The sequence below is a fragment of the Bicyclus anynana genome, chromosome 3 (genome assembly GCF_947172395.1).
Source record: "Bicyclus anynana chromosome 3, ilBicAnyn1.1, whole genome shotgun sequence".
Taxonomy (NCBI): Eukaryota; Metazoa; Arthropoda; class Insecta; order Lepidoptera; family Nymphalidae; genus Bicyclus; species Bicyclus anynana.
Window position 1 is genome coordinate 5,511,546 of NC_069085.1, and position 21,583 is coordinate 5,533,128.

General features: G+C 33.8%; 4 protein-coding genes across 4 annotated transcripts; 2 read left to right on the plus strand and 2 right to left on the minus strand.

The window, feature by feature from the left end:
• Positions 1-9,022: 9,022 nt before the first annotated feature.
• On the plus strand, positions 9,023-10,834 carry LOC112047508 (probable E3 ubiquitin-protein ligase HERC3). Its single transcript, XM_024084646.2, has 3 exons — positions 9,023-9,225; positions 9,326-10,175; positions 10,455-10,834. The coding sequence occupies exons 1-3, from the start codon at positions 9,214-9,216 to the stop codon at positions 10,721-10,723; spliced, it is 1,131 nt and encodes a 376-aa protein (XP_023940414.2). The 5' UTR covers positions 9,023-9,213; the 3' UTR covers positions 10,724-10,834.
• A 178-nt stretch (positions 10,835-11,012) lies between these two features.
• Positions 11,013-13,122, minus strand: LOC112047510 (coiled-coil domain-containing protein 43). The gene is made up of 4 exons (XM_024084649.2): positions 12,942-13,122; positions 12,641-12,862; positions 12,029-12,174; positions 11,013-11,522 (listed from the first exon to the last, which is right to left on the minus strand). Exons 1-4 carry the CDS (start codon positions 13,104-13,106, stop codon positions 11,450-11,452), a joined length of 606 nt encoding a protein of 201 aa, XP_023940417.2. The 5' UTR covers positions 13,107-13,122; the 3' UTR covers positions 11,013-11,449.
• A 449-nt stretch (positions 13,123-13,571) lies between these two features.
• On the plus strand, positions 13,572-14,949 carry LOC112047509 (proteasome subunit alpha type-7-1). The gene is made up of 3 exons (XM_024084647.2): positions 13,572-13,798; positions 13,872-14,342; positions 14,710-14,949. Exons 1-3 carry the CDS (start codon positions 13,697-13,699, stop codon positions 14,884-14,886), a joined length of 750 nt encoding a protein of 249 aa, XP_023940415.2. The 5' UTR covers positions 13,572-13,696; the 3' UTR covers positions 14,887-14,949.
• On the minus strand, positions 14,815-20,509 carry LOC112047511 (heat shock factor protein 2-like). Its single transcript, XM_052891148.1, has 4 exons — positions 19,984-20,509; positions 19,225-19,406; positions 15,237-15,510; positions 14,815-15,149 (listed from the first exon to the last, which is right to left on the minus strand). Exons 1-4 carry the CDS (start codon positions 20,353-20,355, stop codon positions 14,997-14,999), a joined length of 981 nt encoding a protein of 326 aa, XP_052747108.1. The 5' UTR covers positions 20,356-20,509; the 3' UTR covers positions 14,815-14,996.
• Between the last annotated feature and the right edge of the window lie 1,074 nt (positions 20,510-21,583).

Here is a 21,583-nt window from a genome sequence, read left to right on the forward strand (position 1 = left end):
AGCTAACTTGTCAAAGAAAAACACTTAATAGTGTAAAAAATAAAAGTTGCCTTCGAAACACGGCTGTTCCAGGATTGTTATTGAATTTAACATTATCACCATCCCGCATCCCACGTAGCAGCGTGGTGGGTCGAAGCTCCATTTCCAAATATCTTTCGAAACAGGTGTCAAGTTAATCCGCACGATCTGTATAATACTTTTTACTATTAAATCGTATTACCTAATGATAAATCGCACATTCGATTCTCTAAGGGAATTTACTTTGGTGCCATGGTGCGGTTCATTTCCGTTTGATTGCGCATAAAATCTGAAATGGGTTTTATAAACTGTCATACCCCTTTCAACACGTATTTAAGCGTTCTTTGAAAAAAAAGTTTTTTTTTTTAATTGTGCCATACATGATTTCACGTTCTTTGAGAATTTTTTTTTTTAATTATGCCATAAGTATCCCACAATGCCTAAATAAGCACTATTGTAGTGCCTGATGCTTCAACCATCTGGATAAGAGTTGACGATTATGATGGCTTTGAGATCGAACTGACCTTTCATTCGGATTAGAATTACTACAAAAGTTTGAGTTTGTCAGGTTAGTGGTGGTCACCCCCGTGCCTCGGTCCCGGTGCCCGCCAACCCACATTGGAGCAGCATGGTGGGTCTTAGCTCCATATCCCCTCTCCTATAAGAAGGGAGGCCAGCCCCTGTAGCCAAGTGGCACGTTTATCCTCTTTCTACGATCGCAAACGCTTGGAAAACTAGAACAATGTGAGTCGTATAGTTTCAAAAGCCGCTAAAACGCAATTCGATGAAAACTACGTTTTGGTTATAATATTAAAGCGGGATTAACTTTTTATCAGTTTATGCATTGAGTTTACATCTAAATCCGCTAAACACTGTAAAAATTGCCTTCGAAATTTCGATTTTATTTCAAAACCCTCTAAAGCTGCGTTAGTATGTTTCAAATCACGCTAAAACTAGAACGGCCAATCACATCACAGTATTTGTGTCACGTGGTAGGATAAACAGTATGGCGTTTTAGGAATAAAAATTAAGAGATCTTCCCGGATTTTTATTAGTTTTTACTGGAAAAAATGGATGAATTACTTCAAAATGTGGAAAAATGCGATCCCAAACATTCTCGGAAAAAGTCGAGCAATAAATTTACGTGGAAACGAGCAGAAGCACAGAAAAAACGGTAATTGAAATCCATCTTAAAATGTACTTGTTGAATGACTTGAATGGTGTTATGCATGACCTAAGCAATTGTTTGAAGTTACAGTTCGTCCACAGGTCATCATCGTATTTTATTTTCAAATGAAAAAAATACGGTGCTGCTGTGATATATACGATGATGATAAATACCTCCAAACTTCGCTTGTAAGCACCTAATTTGATGTTAAAATATATTTGGTTTAACTTTTTTATCATTTATGTAGTAGGTATGTATATTGTGTTATTTATTCAGGTAGGCATGTATATTATATTTATAATAATAATAATAATAATTTCTTTATTTATGGCAACAAAGGCCCATTGGTTAGTTACATTAAGATAACTTATAAAATATTATTTATGTATATAAAAAAACAACTGACTTTTATACACAAAAATAATATGACACAGAAAGCGATAAGTGCCATCTGCTAATTTTATTTCAGAAGGGTGTCCTGTGTTATATTTACATGAACAATCAAATTTTAGTTAATACTAAAACCGGTCAAACTTCCCTTTGACTCATTCCCTACCCCTACCTTACCCCTAGGACTTAGGGGTTTGAAAAATAGATAGTAGCCGATTCTAAGATTTACTGAATATGCATAAAAATTTTCATAAGAATCAGCCAAGCCGTTTCGGAGGAGTATGGGAACAAACATTGTGACATGAGAATTTTATATATTAGACTAGCGGTTGCCTGCGACTTCGTCTGCGTGGAATGCAGTTTTTGACAAATCACGCGGGAACCATGGACTTTTCCGGCATGAAAAGTAACGTATGTGTTAATCCAGAGTAACGTCTATTTTCTTTCCATATTTCAGCCAAATCGCTTCAGTAGCCGCAGCGCAAAGGAGGAACAAATACACATTTACACACATACTTTTTACACAAACTTTCACATTTATAATATTAGTGTGATGTGATTAATTTGGCAATACCTTTTTGTCGGTCGTAGATTTTTCAAATTTTTATAATTAACCTACTCTTGCATTCCGTTTGTTTAAATGTTTTAGGTATGAAAGTAAAGGACTTCCAAAATTTCCACAATGCACACACAACCAAAAAGCATTTAGATGTAAAATATTATCGTGCCAGGAGATAAGAAGATTTCACAGACAATTTTACATGTGCACAACTAAAATTGATCAGGACAATTTTATTTTGAAATATTGTACTGTGAAAAAAGCAGCAAAGAAAAATCTAAATTGCAACAGAAATATTGCTACGAAATATCATATTATTAATCAACAGGGCCAAATGATACCAGTTTGCCAAAATACATTTTTAAATGCCTTACTAGTCAAAAAAGACCGTGTAAAAGGTATAATGAATAGATTTTACAATTCTGGAGGCCGTCATCCAAAGGAAAATAGAGGAGGTGATCGTAGGTCTCAAGCATACGAGGGTAAAAGACTATCTGTAGAATGGTTCATTGAAAAATTCAAGGGTCAAGAGAGCCACTATTGCCGCTCCAAAACAAAAAGGATTTACCTTTCGTCGGAGCTGAATATAAAGAAGATGTGGCGAATGTATAATTCTGAACGGCAAGATGACCTAAAAGTAAAACAAAGCTTTTTTAGAAATATTTTTAATTCTAAGTACAATATTGGCTTTGGAAATCCTAGAACTGACGTGTGTTCTACTTGTATTTCTCTACAAGAAAAGATAAAATGTGCTACTGATCCTAATATTAAAAAGGAATTAATAATTGAAAAAAGATACATAAATTGAAATATAAAGCTTTTTATCAAATACTGCGGGAAAACCAGGAAAATATTAAAACTATTACTTTTGACTGCCAGAAAAATCAAGCACTACCAAAACTACCCGACCAATCTGCATATTACAGCCGGCAGTTTAGTTTTTATAATTTTACCATCGTTGAAGGGGGCTCCAAAGCTAAACTGAACAAAGAAAATGTTCATTCATATTATTGGACGGAGGTGACCCACAACAAGGGAAGTAACGAAATAGTTAGTGCGTTGTACCATTATCTGCAAAAGTCGACCTTCGGTAGTCAAATCAAAGTTTTACGTGTTGTATGTGATGGTTGTTCCGGCCAAAATAAAAATACAGGTATGATTTCTATGTTAGGAAGATGGCTGAACAGTGAAGCGCCAAGACACGTAAAAAAGGTGGAAATCATATTTCCTATAGTAGGTCACTCCTTTATACCACCCGACCGTGTCTTTGCAAAGATTGAGAAAGTTTTGAGGACAAAAGAAGTTATGACTTCTCCAGAAGAATATGTTGATGTTCTTAAAGAAAATGCCACAGTTTGGGACTTATCCCGTATACCTGTTTATAACTGGAAAAAAAGTTGCGAAATGGTTATAAAACCAACTACAGCATGGCATTTCCCTTTCATGAAGTCCAAAAGGTTTTTCATAACTAGGACCAAGACAGAAAATATTATGGTTCAGGGGGAAGTTAATTATAAAAGTGAAATTAATACTAAGGGAATCATCACAAAAAAGAATAAGAAAATTGCAATGATTAAGCCTAATATAATACAACCAAATATGATTGTGCCAAAGAAAGCTAAAGTAGATGATGTTACAAGACTACTTACAAAACACTTTGGGACAGAATGGAAGGATTTACCTAGTCTAAATTACTATAACGAAATCGAAGAAAGAATACTTGCTTTAAACTTAGACAGCTTTGATTATTTACTCGAGCCCGAAGAAAATTTATGCGAAGACGGTTTTGAGGAAGTTACCACAAATGTTTAGAATAATTTTTAATTTCAGTGTTCCATATGTGTCCAGTTTTTTACCAATAAAAGATTGATTATTTTGATAGCCATTTTTTCAACCTACGTAATGCAGTAATGTTCAACTAAACCAGTTCCCAACTTGTTGGATAATGCCATCCAGGTGTTTATAATTGTTGGAATCAAAATCCGCTAAAATAGAACACGTGAGTTGCAAATGCCGCCAAAATCAAATATTCGCATCAAAATCCGCTAAAATAAAAATAAAACCGTAACTTTTGTCGCCATCTTTGCTTTTATAATAATAAAAATGATTCCAGAGTGTTGCCACACCTAAAATACAATAAGTTTGTGTGGCGGTCTGTTATATTTGTGAGTATTCTGGGCCATAGACAGTTTTTTTAATCTACCAAAAGTTTACCAAAACTCATTATAGCGCATTTTGAAACTAAATGCCTCATGTATGGGAATGACAGATCTTGATCACGTGACCTGTCGATTGCAAATGTCATTCGCGATCGTAGAAAGAGAATCGAAGCGCCAAAAATAGGGTGAAAATAATAATTTTGTTGTTTAAATGCCTTTAATATTATACAGAATAACATTCAGCCTAATGTAATGTTAAGTTTGTATCAAATGACGATTTGTAAGAATTGCGGTTAAAATTGTCATAGGCATCTTATGCTTTATTTTACTGTAGCACATTATAGTCATTATACTGCACGTTGGTGTCCAAATTAAAAATAAAATACCTGCTTCATTGTCCCGCAAAGTGCTTCTAGGTATTTTCACGAATAGGAAACAATTGATTTAATTTGCTATTCTCTATAAGTTACCTACTAACGTTTTGTGTCTAAAAAGCTTTGACAATAAACACGAAACAGCCATTCTACGTACAGCACACGTAGAAATTGTAAACGAAACCATCTCGTGGTCCACTTTTCTCGAAACGGAAATGAGATTTCCAGTCTCGTATACCTAATCGCGTAATGGTTTTCGTGGATTAGGTGTGCGTATTATAAGTACATCAATTTGGTTTAAATATCTACGTAGGTACCTGCGTAACAGTAAAACAAAAATTTATTATCGCTGTTTATATTTTGAGATATGTTTTATGTGTTCCTTAAGCATAGACTAAATTAATTTTCTGAAAATGGCTAGGATTTTTTATTGTGAAATATAAACACCCATTAAACGCAATACCTACAAAATATTTTTGGTTCATAGTTCTGCCTGTATTCTTGCTGTCTTTAAAATATAGGTAGGTACATATACAAGTTTTATTGTGTAGGTATGTATCTTTTACAAATTGATAACAGAAAATAGAAACTTGAAATATAAAGTTAATAAAGCTTTATTTTTAAATTGTTTAAAGGCAGGCAATGTTTAGGCAAAAAGGAAATTTAGTGTAAATCGGCAAAATTAATATAAGTAAAAGAATTTAATGAGCAATCATGCATATATATATATAAACATCATAGAAGAGCAAAATGAGCAGAACAAAGATAAAAATGTTTTCATGGTTCGCAAATCCAAAATTTCATTACAGCCTACATCTAGCGATTTTTTTAGAATTCGGCTCACGTTTCGCCGTGGAAATACAATCAAGCGTGAACTTTTAATTCCGGAGAGAACCGAAATTTACATTTTAGGGGGAAAACTCTTTATCTTCGCGGGAAAAATGCAAATCACGTTTTAAGGAATCGTGATAATGATTTTTTTTCCTAAGTTAATAATGTAATCAATTATAAAATAAATGGAATTTAGGGAAAATATTATCGGTAACTGCTCCATTCACCTTTTTTTTATAATGTCAGCCACTGACGATCCGGTAAGCTCACATGCCTGCAGCGCTAACGGCTTGACGTCCGATAAAACTGATCGAACTGTGTTAGTCGCGATCGGCATAATGTCAGGCAAATCGCGACCAACACACAATCAAGCAATCAATGCAAAACATGTATATAGGTAATACTATATGAGAACGATTTTGTTAACAAGTTACAGTTATAATCTATACTTATAATAAATCTGTAGACAGGTCAATTCTGTACATGAAATATAATTCCTAAATAACTATCAGGGGTGATTAGTGATCAATACTGATGCCAGAAATGCAATCAGTAAAATTTTTGTCTGTCTGTCTGTCTTTCTGTCCGTCTGTCAGTCTGTCTGTCTGTATGTTCGTTATAGAAACAAAAACTACTCGACGGATTTTAACGAAACTTGGTAAAATTATTCTTCATACTTCTGGGCAGGTTATAAGTATACTTTTCATCACGCTATGATCAATAGGAGCAGAGCGGTGAAGGGAAATGTTGGGAAAACGGGAGAAGTTACTCCATTTTTTAACCTTCCGTCGCGTGGTAGGGTCGTAGAGGTAGGGTTGAGTCCTTACTCATCAAAATCAAAATCAAAATCAAAAATCATTTATTTCAAGTAGGCTCAGTTTACAAGCACTTTTGACACGTCAGTTGACTATTTGTAAAGATTCTACCACCGGTTCGGAAGGCAGGTTCTGCTGAGAAGATACCGGCAAGAAACTCAACAGTTGCTCTTTTGAAAAAGTCATACAGTATTATAATTTACAATTAATAACAATTACTGTTTACATTTTTTATAGTTTTACTTTCTGTGTGAAGGTGGAAGCTGATCCAACGACCTCCAAGCATCTTTATCATTAAGGAACTCATCAATGTTGTAGTACCCTCGACTAAGTAGATGTTTTTTAACACATTGCTTAAAGCCATGCATTGGCAGGTCCATCACAGTCTTGGGGATCTTATTATAGAAGAGTACACCCAAACCTACAAAAGATTTTTTTACTCTTTGGAGACGATATGCAGAAATAACTAACTTATGCCCGTGTCTAGTAAGACGTGGGTTTAAATCTCCTTTTCGTTTGTACAAATTAATATTTTGTCTTACATATACTATACTGTTATATATATATTGACAGGCTACTGTTAGTATACCTATTTCTTTAAACTTTTGACGAAGGGACTCGCGTGATTTTAATTGATATATTGCTCGAATTGCTCTTTTTTGAAGAACAAATATAGATTGTATATCGGCAGCCTTGCCCCACAATAAAATACCGTAAGACATTACGCTGTGAAAGTACGCAAAATAAACAAGCCTAGCTGTATCAACATCAGTAAACTGTCTTATTTTTCTCACGGCAAATGCCGCTGAGCTAAGTTTACCAGACAGTTTTTCTAATCATCATCCCCTGTATGGTAGGATAGCTGTAGAGTGGGAGTAGGGTAGGATAGTACGGGTTTCACGCGGACAAAGTCGCGGGCGTCCGCTAGTTTCAAAATAATACAAAAATAAGAAACATTTTTGTCACCAACCCTATTTCGAGGAATTATAAAAAATTGAGCCAGCGTCGTTTTAATTTACCTCAACCATTAAACACTCCCACTTCACCTCATTTCCTATGCCACTTTCTGGCCGTGCAACGACCTCAGCCAGAGGCATCTTAGTTTACCTTTTGAAAAACCGCAGCGGAATAAAAGCTGTAGAGATGTAGAGCGGGCATTGACCGTTTAAATTGCACTAGAAATAGGGTTGCCAATTGTAACATGTATACTTAAACGATAAAAGATGATGATTGTATGTTTGGTTGAACGCGATAGTCTCAGGAAATACTGGTTCGAATTTATTTTTGTGTTGGATAGTCCATTTATCTAAGGCACGGACTAACCCAATCGAGGCTATAGGCTTTATTATAAGATCTTGCTGTGACCAGTTAGCATTGACAGAAGCATCAATTTTATATGTGGTAAAATACTAAAAAATATTCCTTTTGAGAGCGTTGTGTAAAAAGTTAAAGTTAGGCAGATAGAGCACACGGAACACTACGGTGTCGTAGCCGCTCCAAATACAAAATTCAAAAACGAATACATTCTATAGTCAGTACGACACGAAGCGTTACATCAGTAACTTCCAATGTTATTCAAGAAAAATAGCGTCTTATCTTTTTAAATATTTTAAAAATTGTTCACAATAACTAAAGAAAAATATAGAGTATTTTTTTATTTATCATTGTATTCATTTGCGTAATTGCTGTCAGTGTTAAATTTTGAAATACAAATTATAAAAAAATTGTAAGTATTCTATTCGTGTAAAATACAAATTATAAATTGTTTGTTTATGCGGATGTCGGATTTTTTTAAATGGGTTTCATCGACTTCACTACGCTGCTTGTCAGGACTCATTCTGGGTCATTTTTATTCTGTGGTTTCACATAAATCTTTATTACGGAATCATTCTCATTTAAAAGTTATAAAAATATAATAATATTTAAATAACAATAATATTTAAATAACACTGATATAAATAAATAAAGCGGAAGGGTTTAATCAGCACGTCGAAACCATGCCTTCAGATCTGTGTCCTCCTGTTTTAAATAATGGTTCAATCTCATGAAAAAATGTTTAAAATGTACAGGAGAGTATTTTGAAAAGCAATAAACATGATAATTTGGTTAGTTAGAACATGCAGTTTTTTTAAATACGCAAAACTTATAGTGTGACCACGCGCGTCTGCGTGCCCTTAATACACGTGGAAAATATAAAAAAAAATTGATCAACAAGATTTCTTTTGCTCATTACAAATAGTGGCAACCATGAAATTAAAAGGAACGTGAGCCTTCCGAGGGCCAGTCCGCGTGAAAAATTCATTTCGCCTTGCAGACATGTTTTATTCAGTTTTATTTAAGAGTCCGTGCATTGCGGTGTATTTAAATATTAAGGAAGGGTCAGGCTTTGTGGTGTGACCCAATCTTTACTTTTCTAAACAATCAAGTGATTTTGTCTAAAATTTCTTCGACACAAGACTTCGAGCTGTCGTCAGGTGGATCGAATTAGGTATAAACACCATTCTCTCTTCTATATACGGACTTCGTACAACTGGCGCGGTTTAATTTGTAATATCGCTCGCTCTAAACATAAAAATATAATCACCTGTAATTACAAAAAAAAAGAAGTACAAGTACAAGTATCATAAAGAAACGACAAGAACTCAGAGCCAATGCACAAAACATTAAAAAATCCATTTGACATTGACAATGACATTGATTTATTTAGGTATTTCATAATTTCAATGTCGAAAAGAATGTGGAAAAATCAACGAATTTAAAATTGTTATTTGTTATTAACTTACTAGTAATTTATAAGCGTTCATTTATGTAATTGAAAAATTACTTAACTTAACATTATTAATTTTTTCAAGTAGCATCTGACTTGAAATTCTCCCAGTTGTTGGAAGCAATAACTATAATGTGGTGTTGGGTAATAAACAATGAAACAGTGTTATAAGAACCATCTAACATACTGCCTAAAGATTAAATTTTTCTTATTTATTTACGACTTAAAGTAATGTTCATTTCAGGGTGCTAACTCACATGGCCAGCTTGGTGTTAATTTGATTAGTGAACAAGTGGAAAAACCCATTAAAGTGTCAACAGAATGTGACTGTTCTCTGAAACAACTTGCTTGCGGCGGTGGCCATTCATTGCTTTTAGATGCAGAAGGAAAACTGTTTTCCTGTGGATGGAATTCTAGGAAACAATTGGGTTATGAAAATGAATCGCAAATATTTCAGAGAGTTTGGTCTTTGAGTGGTATCAATTTCACCACAGTGGCATGCGGTTGGGACTTTAGCTGTGGTGTTACAGATGATCACTTTTTATTTGTGTGGGGTTCTAACAGTCATGGCCAACTTGGTTTACCAAAAAATCACTTCCCAGAAGAAGTGAATCCTACAAGGTTACATGTCAATGCATGCTCTGTATCTATGGGGTTAAGGCATACAGCAATTATAAATTCCAAAGGTGAGGTTTGGGTAACAGGTTGTGGGAGGCACGGCCAACTGGGTTTAGGCCATGATGTACTGCAAAGTGATAGATTTCAAAAAATACCCTCGTTAACCAATATATCACACATAGCATGCGGACAGAACCATACAGTGGCTTGGTGTAATGGTGAGAAAGCACTATATGTGTGGGGTGACAACAGACATCAACAACTGTTACTAATGTCTGATAAGTACAAACATATTTTCAAGCCAGAGAAAATTGATATAGACGTAAAACAAAATGTAAAAAAACTAATCAGCGGTTGGACTCATTTTCTACTTTGGCTAGAGGATGGTACTCTGTTGACATGGGGAAAAAATAACTGTGGACAACTAGGAAATATAAACCATCACTCTGGCAAGATATTTCATGTGACCTTACCAGGTAATAATGTTTTTTTACTTTTGACAAGTAATTTTTTTTTAACTTCCTCAGAAACTACAGTAATCTAAACTGATATTATAGAGGTAAAGTTTTTAGTGTTGTAGGGGGTAATCTTTGGATCTACTTATCTGATTTTGAAATAGGCTATATTTTATCCCCTTACAGGAACATGAACTATGCTGGTGAAATCGTGGGGTGTATAAGTATATATTTTGAAATACTTAAAATAGAAAATTTTCAAACTAACACAATAATGAATTTATTACTCTTTGTTTCCAGACAATAGGAGAGTTGAAGACATAGCAATAGGCTCAGAACACACGCTCTGTTTAGCAGATGATAATACTCTTTGGGCTTGGGGCTGGAATGAGCATGCCAATACTGGTACAGATATTAAAGAAAATTTTGTATATCTACCCACTAGGGTATTACTCGAAAACCCCACCAATATTACAAACATCTTTGCAGGGGGTGCCCATAATTTTGTAATTACAGATGCAGACATGAGTAATGACAACATCAGTTCTGAAAATAAAGAGAAAAGTTAAAATTTCAGAATAATGCTATTAGGATTTATCGTTTATCTACAATATTGTCAGTTTGGATCTTAAATCTTAATATTACCTTGTTATACAATGAAATACATTTTTCATGTTATTTTTATTGATTTTTTTTGTAAAAAATGTCTTTTTGATTAATAATTTGTGGCATATAAATCGACAATTGCTTCTAAAGCATAAATTATAAGTCAACTTTGTATATAATAATGGTATAATAGGAATAGAAAGTTTAAAGAGCTGTGATGTTTATTTTAATCAAAATATTTATACAACAATACTGTTTCAATACATTTTTATTATATTATAATAATACAGGGGTTTTATTTGAATTAAAATGCAATAAACTGACACTAACACAACATCATCTGCATTGTTTACAACAAAATTTTTCCATAACATTTGTTTAAAGCAATACAATGTTTACAGATACAAATAACTATCACTTAATATGTTAAATACATTTAAAATTATTTTATTACAATAAAATCTTGGAGATGGTTTTTATTTGTCATTAAATTATTTTACATATACAAGTACATGCTACAGTATAAGAATATTGTGCTACTTTATACTGAAAATAAATTTAAAATTTAAATAAAATATCTCCAAAATTCAAGACCAATATAATGTAGTTAGGACTACTTTTATGGACAATTTAGATTATAATAAATGCAAGCTCAAAGCTAGCTTATTTGGCTTCCAGATTTAAGAGTGCTACCTCTTTCTTTCTCCCTTTTGTGTTTTACGCTTCTCTTTTTTCTCTTCTTTTAATGCTTTTTGCTTTTCTCTGGAATATAAAAAATATGATAGTGAAAATTTGGCAACAAAAATTTAATATTAAAATATGATCCCCCATATTTATAAACAATGTTATCTTCAAAGTAAAGTGCACCTAATCACTACTGTTCTACTTTGAAGAAATTTAAGGTTTATAAAAACAGACTCATTAACTTCCTCATGGCCACATTGTACCGTAACAATCTGGTTCAGTTACAGAATTGACTTGCATAAGTCATATTGGTCTGGCATCATCAGATTGCAAAAGAGAGAATAGAGAGTGCACGTGCTTCCACATGCACTTGTGCAGTGGCATGCACAAGGTTGTTAACTAAGGTAGGCAAAATTCCTTCAGCAATTCAGCATAAAATGAGACTCAATGGTATGCACAGCATTTATGGGTCTATGAAATGCACATCACTGCACCTGCATGGGTAATATAAACATGAGGTTGACATGGCCATAAATTCAATTGGGAGAACAATATTTAAATTATTTATTGAAATACATCTTTACCTGTCTTCCTTATCTTTCTCTTTCTTGCGTTGGGCCTCCAGTCGGCCCTGTTCTCTACGCTCACGGGCTGCTGCAGCTACGTCTAGTGCATTTGTATTTTTTATTAAATCTTGACATTCTGATACCTCTTCTTTATCTTGATTTTCCTGAAATAATTTGAAAGATCATGTTCATAATCTGCACATTATTTCAGTTCTCTGCCTGCTGCCTTGATCTGCAGCATTGATCCAGTGGTTCAGAATCATGAGATTCTGGGTTCAATCCCAGGTCAGGCTATATAAGATACTGAGATTGTTTTTCTTCAAACAAATTTTCAGTTAAATTTTTTAGGACAAAGTCGGTAGTGTTACATACTGTGCTCAGAGAGCATGTTAAACTGTCTGTCTATCATTAACATCTGATAGTGGTTGTTAACAAATTTAACATTATCACCCTCAGCCCGCATTGGATCAGCATGGTGGGTTCAAACTCCATATACTATCTCCTATAAGGAGGTTGGCCTGGCCCTGTAGTAGGCCGTTAAAATAGGCTGATAATTACAATATTTACCATGATCATTACTTAATAATTTTACCAGTTAATTACTAAAGTAAACAATTCATTTATTCTTACCTCGTTATCAGAGAGCTCACTATACTGAGATAATATTACTTCTCTTATTTTTTTTTCTTCGTCAGTATACTCCCGTCGACTAGTAGTCGCTAATGATTGAGATTCTAACAACTTATTCAATTGAATATCTACATCTTGTATAGATTTTCGAATTTCCTCTTTAGGTTTACAGAGCTCCCACTTATCTATTATTTCATCAACGTGAGCTGATATATCTCTCTCCTGTAAGTAATTAGAGATTTTATTTTATTCAGAAAATAAAATATTCTAACCACAAACTTTATCTATGTAAAAGACATACCACAATCTCAGATAGTATGCCTTCTAAAGCATCTTTCTTCTCATCAATAGATTCTTCGCTTTCTAGAATACCGGATATATATGATCCAAATACGCCTTCGTCAGTTTTTAATGATTTTAATTTATCAATCAACCACGGCTCAAATTCACTCACCGCAGCCGCCATGTTGACAAATGATTTTGACATTTTGATAAAATGACAATTCAGTTGACATTGCAAATTTTTTATGTACAAAGGTTTTTGGCACAGAATACTAATACTCTTATCGGAATTTTAAGGAATTTTGGTATATTGGGCACAAACACAAAGCTGACAACGATAGTTTACGCTAGCCACACACTATCAAGTTGACCGTATAGTTTACTTAGGATAGGCTTGATGAACAAAATATTGAAATAATAATCGTATCAAAACAATATTTCACCCTTTTATTTCACCATTTGAATAAACGAAGCAGTGCTAGGAACACAGATTAATAGATACTTGGCTAGGAATAATTATTGAATATAAGCGAGTGAACGACATTGACTGTAAATACATGATTTTATGGTATCTATGGACCGTAGTAAATATTTGAATTTTTTGTCTGAGTTTGCTTTTGACAAATGAAACTGCTCGTCATGTTGAATATGAATATAATAATCTGTGGTTAACTGTCTATGTTTGATCGCTTTGGTTTTGGTTCGGATTTGCGGTATTCGTGATAATTACTAAGCAAATTTAAAGAAAGTAAACTATCCATTCAAAATACAAAAATGTCAGCCAGATACGATAGAGCTATTACTGTTTTTTCACCTGACGGCCATTTATTACAAGTAGAGTACGCGCAAGAAGCCGTCCGTAAAGGGTCGACCGCGGTAAGTCTTTGTAAATTCTGTTAATTTCCAGTTGTATTAAGCTTTTTAACATATTAGAACTATTAAATTATAGGTCGGTGTTAGAGGTAAAGATGTTGTTGTGTTGGGAGTGGAAAAGAAGTCAGTGGCAAAGCTCCAAGAAGAACGGACTGTAAGAAAAATTTGCCTGTTGGATGATCACGTTGTGATGGCCTTTGCCGGCTTGACTGCAGACGCACGTATTCTCATAAACCGCGCCCAAATCGAGTGTCAATCTCATAAGCTTACAGTAGAAGATCCTGTTACACTAGAATATATCACTAGATATATTGCAAGCCTCAAACAAAAATACACCCAAAGTAATGGAAGACGTCCATTTGGCATATCTTGTCTCATTGGAGGATTTGACTATGATGGAATTCCACACTTGTTCCAAACTGAACCATCTGGCATTTACTATGAATGGACCGCCAATGCTACTGGTAGGTCAGCAAAAACTGTACGAGAGTTTTTGGAAAAGAATTACACTGCAGAAGAGGTTGCCTCAGAAAATGGTGCAGTAAAGGTAAATTATTTTATTGAATGATTAGTCAATATACAGTATCAATCAAAGAGTTAATTGACATATCCCAAAAAAATAGAAGAAAAAGTAAAGATATCATTTCATAATTTGCTCATAAAATCATAAAATTAAATATTTAATGATTGTAAAACTGAAAGCTGAAAAAGCAACAACGCTCAATTCTTGTAGTTTTACTTGCCCCTTAGCTTATGTATCAGAAAATAGCCAGAGTGGCTATATTCTGATACATAAGCTATTGTAGAAAATGCTTTTAATTGGCCATAACTCCTGTGATATCTGTTTTGAATTCTGTCATATTTAAATAGGTATTTTATCATAATAGCCTCATTTTAAAAATTAATTTTTACAGCTTGCAATTTGTGCCTTACTGGAAGTGGTTCAATCTGGCCAGAAAAACTTAGAAATAGCAGTTATGAGACGCAATCAACCCATGCAAATGCTAGACTTGGACACAATCAATTCATATGTGTCAGTAATAGAAAAAGAGAAAGAAGAAGAAGCTGAGAAGAAAAAACAGAAGAAATAAATGAAACAAATTAATATTTTTTATATTAACTATACTTATTAATACATGGCAGAGAATACAAAAGGGTTACTTTATTTCTATGCAAGAAAACTTTTAATCAGCCAATTTAATCAAGAATTCAGCAAATCTATAGTTTGAGAGATTTGTGAATAAAGTTCACGTAAATTGGAGACTCCTTCTTGGCTACCACTTTTATTAGACATCATATCATTAAACATTTGGTCCCATTCACTGTTATAGTGATTCATGTCCTCATTATTTTTCTGTAATTAAAAACAAACCAACTTTAATAACTTTCATGTATTATATCAAAAATAATTTATATTTCATAATATAAAAATATAATTTACCTCCAACATAGAAATATCATCCATATTATGTTCATTGCTTACAGAAGGCAAGACACAGTTCAATGAATTGCATTCTGTATCTTTTTCGCTTGACTTTATTATAATACCTTGATCTATTTCACTACCAATATTAAATTCTGCTAACAATTCCACACCAGATGTTTCCTCATTTGGTTCATCAAGATCTGGCATACTCAAAAATTGTTGGGGAAAATTATTATTTTGTGGACATGCTTCATCCATAAAACTTGTAAGATTATCTTGAGATACAGTCCTTTAATAATTTTCATTAATTTTTAGAAGTATTCTATTTTCTATACTATTTCTACAGTATACATAATATAATAATTGTCAACCAGCTTATTAGTGGTTAACTTATAATATGGCTTGAGACCTAAATATCTGGGTTTAAGGTATGGAATAAGCTTGCAAGCTTCTTGGAAGTCTTCAGTAAAAATTCTCAGCTAGGAGTTGGGTTAGTGGTGCTACACTCTTGTGCATAGGAGAGCGATGAGCATGTTATTATGTTGCTCCCTGTCATTGTCATTCATCATCATCATCATCATCATCATCATCATCATCGTCATCATCATCATCATCATCATCATCATCATCATCATCATCATCATCATCATCATCATTATCAACTGATTACACAAGTCAACAAAAAAAAAAAATTTTTTTGGGTTTGTTATTAAATTAATATTTTCTGATTTTTTACAACTAAAAGTAACCAGAAACTTCGTTCATTGCAAATAAAGTTTGCTTTTGTACAATTTACGATGAAAAATAAATATTTTAATATTTTGGCAGACAGTTTGAGGTGCAAGGGTTTTAACACGCTAGAGACGGAGTTGGTGGGGGGTTACAGGTGTGAAGCGGGGACCGGCAGGTAGTCTCGGTAGTATGCGCGTGAGCATTACCAAGAAACGACGTTATTTGTGTGGCGCGAAATCTAAAATGGCTTCCAAAAAGTGTAAAAATGACGTTAACTCTTTTTGTTATATTTGCGGCGAATTCATTAAAGTAAGAGCTATGAAATTCAGTTTGTCGTCAAATGTAAAACTCTGTGAAGCTTATGAAGCTTATTTTAATCTTCCCATTCGAAGTCAAGATAAAATATGGGCACCTAAATTCTCATGTAGTTACTGCAAAAACACATTAGAAGGTAAGAGAGTACATCATAACTTTCAAGGATACTAATCGCAAGAAAAGTACGATATGTTATAACCTGTGTGTATATGTATATACGTTTATATGTATGTTATTTTTTTTCAGCTTGGTATCGAGGAGAAAAAAAAAGTATGAAGTTTGCAGTACCAAGAATATGGAGGGAGCCCACTAATCACATCAGTGATTGCTACTTTTGTCTTGTCAATCCACGTAAGCGTCGGGCTGGCAAAAATGCCAAAAAGATTCAGTACCCAGAATTGCCATCAACAACCGCTCCGGTACCCCACAGTGAACATTTTCCTGTGCCTTCTCGTTCCAATTTGAAGGAAGAGCTCCCGCTATCACAAGATTGTAGTAGTAGCGAAGGCAGCGAATTCTTAATCAAATCAGTGTCTGTTGAACCACATCTTATTAATTCAGAAGAGTTTAATGATTTAGTAAGAGACTTAAACCTACCTAAAATTAAAGCAGAAATATTAGCTTCACGGCTAAAACAGTGGAATTTGCTCAAGCAGGATGTTAATATAAGTGATCAAAGAAAGCGTCATGAAATATTTTCTGGATTTTTTACAAAGAAAGACGGACTGTGTTATTGCAATGACGTGAAAGGTTTATTTGATGCGATCGGAATCCCTTGTGTTTCTTCTGAGTGGCGTCTTTTCATCGACAGCTCTACAAAAAGTTTAAAAGCAGTCCTCCTTCACAATGGAAATAAATTTCCATCACTACCTTTGGCTCATTCTGCAATGCTCAAAGAAAATTACGAAAGCGTTAAAATGGTGCTTCAAACTTTAAAGTATGAAGAGTATGCTTGGCCAGTTATAGGGGATTTCAAGATGGTAGGTTTTCTGGTGGGTATGCAAGGCGGATACACTAAATATCCATGCTATCTTTGCTTATGGGACAGTAGAGCTGACACACTTCACTACAAGCAGCAGTTATGGCCAGAACGGATCGAGTTCCAGATAGGAAAACATAATGTCAAGAATGAACCGATTGTGAAGGCCGATCATATTTTGATGCCTCCATTGCATATTAAATTAGGCCTCATGAAGCAATTTGTGAAGGCTCTTCGTCAAGATTCTCCAGCTTTTGAATACTTAAAGAGTTTTTTCCCTAAACTTTCAGAGGCTAAAGTTAAAGCTGGTATTTTCGTCGGTCCACAAATTAAGAAAATAATGGCCAGTGAAAAATTCCCAGAGCTACTGAACGCTCACGAAAAACAAGCGTGGCTCAGCCTTAAAGCAGTGATCCATGGCTTTCTTGGCAATAAAAAAGCTGCAAATTATAAAGAGCTCATTTCTAATATGCTTGAGAATTTCAAACTCATGGGATGCAGAATGTCCCTTAAAGTACATATGCTACATGCTCACTTAGACCAGTTTAAAGATAACTTAGGGGCATACTCAGAAGAGCAAGGAGAACGCTTTCACCAAGATATGATAAACTTTGAACAACGTTATCAAGGACAATATAATGAGAATATGATGGGTGACTACATTTGGAGTCTAATACGAGAAGGTTCCTACTCACACAGAAGAAAAACAAAAAATATTCATTTCTAAAGTTTCTTACTGATTCTTTTTATGTATTTGGAGATTTATCTTTATTGTTCTTTGTAAATAAAGGTGATTAACATATAAATTAAAGTTCTTTTTCTTGCCTTTGTATTCTACTGAATTAAAAAAATAAGATTTTCTTAAAATTAGAAATTGCGTTCTGGTTGCTACAAAAGCAAACTTTATCAAATAAAAGTATTTTTTTATTGTTAAGTTAGACATTATTAATCTAAATCAGCACCACAGAACTCAGACTCAAAAATCGTGTTTACTTGTGTTATTAGGCTCACTGCTGAGCTCGACTATCCTTGAGAGAATGAGACTGGTTAGGCCAATAGTCCACCACACTGGCCCAATGTGGATCGGCAGACTTCACACACACAGAGAATACTCGGGTATGTAGGTTTCCTCATGATGTTTACCTTCACTGTTTGATATTTAATTTCTGAAAATGCACACAACTGAAAAGTTGGAGGTGCTTGCCCTGGACTGGATTCGAACCTACACCCTCTGGAATCGGAGTCAGAGGTCATATCCACTGGGCTATCACAGCTCATTGTCATTAACATCTAATATTGATTGTGAAAGAATCAAACATCGCTGTAAACCCACCAACTCCCATTGGAGCAGTATGGTGGGTTCATATCACTCCTATAAGTATCCTGGGCTATTAAAATAGGCAGACATTGACAACAATTCTCACTTACCCATATTCAGCAATGGTATTTTCATCTTTTACAACAGTGAGAGGATCTGTACAGAGTGGAAAGTAACAAAAGTAACAGTGATAGGATTAGGAAAAGGAAATAATGAAAATAATGTATGTAGGAAAGATTAAGGATTGAACCTGGTTGTGTTAATTCATTTTCAGTGACATTTTCTTCATCTATATTTTCAGTTTTTGGCCAATCAAGTTCTACATCATTTTTAACCACAAAACTGCTATCACGAACATCTGAAATGATAAATAATCCTTGAGATGCACATATTGTGAGGAGGTTCCTTACTTTGGAGCCCATGGCCCATGACTGATGATTACTTTGGCTCTCAAAATCTCTGCATTGGGAGGGATGATTTTTTTAATATTAATAAGCTTTGTTATAAATTTTTAAAAATATTGTGATTTTTTTAAATTTTTTAACAAGTTGAATGCAATTGATGAAACTATCTAAAATAAATGTAATTTGCAAGAAGTAGGAATTCACATTAATTTGAAAACCTTTTTTGCCATGCTTTTAAATCTTCATGGAATTAACATGTTATATGATATGGTTTTTAGGATCAATATGTCATAGTGTGTCATAAACTTACCATCACAAATAGTATAGTTTGTGTTTGATGAGTCATATAAATCCTGGGCTGCCTTTTGTAATGCTAAATGCAATGCCCGCCTTGCCTTTTGCAAAGGAGACATGCAAGTCATGTGATCATAGTCCATCTGAAATAGAGTAGTGTATGTATGTGACCATGCAAATTGCCTGCTAGGCATACATTTGTAAGTTTCTGGGATAAGTACTCCCCTAAAGAAGTAAAATATTATTGCAACCTAACAACAAACAACATTTAGAATTGTACATTCAGGGAATCATTTTAACAAGAACAAAAAATATATTATACTTAATGTACCTACCTATTTGGTATTTGGGTTCTTTGAAGAGCTTGACCTTTAGGCTTTATCTTGAGATATATCTTTAGCTAGGTACTTAGGTACCTCAGACATTTTTGTAAGATTTTGTAGTTTTATTAGAAAAGCTTGAGTTAGTACAATAAGCGCCAACAAACTTGATTATGAAACAATAACAACCTAGTGTCTACTACTTGGGTACCTACTTACATGTTTCCGCGTAGAACGCTACAAGGAAAGGAGGCATCAAAATATGTGTTGGCTAGTCTAGAAGCGCCCAAGTGTGTGGCACAAGCCACAAACGCGTAAAGTGATTAGTGAAATACTAACATGATATTTACATAACCCAACCTTGGCAATCAGGTAAAAAGTAAGATAAAAGTTGACCTACCTTTTGTCTAAAACCTTTTTTCATTGTCAAGGCTTTTCTGGTTATTTTGTTCAACAATTCTGGTCTTCCGTATTGAAAATTGTCATGTATAAACTCATGCATGTATGGATTACTAGAATTACACAATGGATCCTGGAGATGAGAAGTCACTTTGCGAAAACCATATAAGTTTAACTGTCTAATGAAACTAGAAATGTGAGTAGTCTTAAAGATTGAATGGTTGCATTGTAAATAGTTCTGCAGGATTCTGTAGTTCAACAAAATTGTTCGACCTGTGCCACCCCATAAAATCGCGTCTGTGCCCAAGTTGAGCAAATACCAAAGCTTTTGCGGAAAACGCATTTGAAAAATAACATTCTTCGCCTCCTGCATTTAAGTAATCGTCTATAATAATCGCTCTAAAGAAATATTTAAGAAATTAGAATTAAATTCGCTACATTGACATACAATTGAAACTCGCGCCTCATCTATTAATATAGATAAAAATAAAAATGGCGTTCCATTTTCCAGGAATACCAAAGAGTATACAACCCTTAGATACATAGATAATAGAGGATATGTGACAAGTAATTATTTTTGAGGCTTCCGGTAACCATGTTTGGTCTCTAAATTGAGCTAGGGCTGTTTTATCGATAATAATTAAGCACTCGATATAAAATTATACAATATATTATGTTTACTAAAATGAAACATTTTAAATTCTGTCTTACATTATTATAATATAAAATTCCATACAATTGATTTTCTCATTAAAGTGTTTTGTATTTAACACAGATTAATCAATAATATACAGATGGAGCGTACGGAACATGACGGTACGAATATGAAATTCAAAAACGAATACGTTCTCTTGTCAGTACGATACGAACCGTCGCATCAATAATTTTCAATATTATTCAAGAAAAATAGCGTTAATTGTTTCTAAATATTTTAAAAACTAAAGAAATAAGATGGAGTATTTTTTATTGATTATTATATTAATTTAAGTAATTGTTTTTATATGTTTTTATATGCAAATGTCAAGGAGACGCGTGACTTTTGTTTTTTTTTATGGGTTGCACGCACGCAGTTTGTAAAGACTCTCTTTGGTTACTCTGTGGTATTTAATAAACATTGTCTAGTATAAATTATTTAAACTATACAATGTTTTGTAGTGGCACTCACGAACGTTGGCCTGTGTTTATGTCTTGATTGTGTAACGATTACCTACTTTCTGATGAATATGATGTTGTCCTAGACCACCAGCCTAATACTAAACCAAGCTAATAGGAAACAAAAATCATAATTCATTAACAAAATTTATTTATAGAAGTTGCAAAACTTACAATTTTTGATACAACATTATACGTTATACATAACAAAATTGACACAAAAAAAAAAAAAAATCAAAAATCATTTATTTCAAGTAGGCTCAGTTTACAAGCACTTTTGACACGTCAGTTGACTATTTGTAAAGATTCTACCACCGGTTCGGAAGGCAGGTTCTGCTGAGAAGATACCGGCAAGAAACTCAACAGTTGCTCTTTTGAAAAAGTCATACAGTATTATAATTTACAATTGATAACAATTACAATTTCTTATAGTTTTATTTCCTGTGTGA

What these genes read in the sequence shown, in the direction of transcription:
- LOC112047509 (XM_024084647.2), top strand. Translation starts at nt 13,697, where the DNA reads ATGTCAGCCAGATACGATAGAGCTATTACTGTTTTTTCACCTGACGGC. An exon ending in TCCGTAAAGGGTCGACCGCG is followed by an intron (nt 13,799 to 13,871) that starts GTAAGTCTTTGT and finishes ATTAAATTATAG; the next exon opens with GTCGGTGTTAGAGGTAAAGA. An exon ending in CAGAAAATGGTGCAGTAAAG is followed by an intron (nt 14,343 to 14,709) that starts GTAAATTATTTT and finishes TAATTTTTACAG; the next exon opens with CTTGCAATTTGTGCCTTACT.
- LOC112047510 (XM_024084649.2), bottom strand. Translation starts at nt 13,106, where the DNA reads ATGGCGGCTGCGGTGAGTGAATTTGAGCCGTGGTTGATTGATAAATTA. An exon ending in GCATACTATCTGAGATTGTG is followed by an intron (nt 12,863 to 12,941) that starts GTATGTCTTTTA and finishes AATTACTTACAG; the next exon opens with GAGAGAGATATATCAGCTCA. An exon ending in GTGAGCTCTCTGATAACGAG is followed by an intron (nt 12,175 to 12,640) that starts GTAAGAATAAAT and finishes AAATTATTTCAG; the next exon opens with GAAAATCAAGATAAAGAAGA.
- LOC112047511 (XM_052891148.1), bottom strand. Translation starts at nt 20,355, where the DNA reads ATGCAGGAGGCGAAGAATGTTATTTTTCAAATGCGTTTTCCGCAAAAG. An exon ending in AAAAAGGTTTTAGACAAAAG is followed by an intron (nt 19,407 to 19,983) that starts GTAGGTCAACTT and finishes ACTCTATTTCAG; the next exon opens with ATGGACTATGATCACATGAC. An exon ending in ATGATATTTCTATGTTGGAG is followed by an intron (nt 15,150 to 15,236) that starts GTAAATTATATT and finishes TTTTAATTACAG; the next exon opens with AAAAATAATGAGGACATGAA.
- LOC112047508 (XM_024084646.2), top strand. An exon ending in ATTTCATGTGACCTTACCAG is followed by an intron (nt 10,176 to 10,454) that starts GTAATAATGTTT and finishes CTTTGTTTCCAG; the next exon opens with ACAATAGGAGAGTTGAAGAC.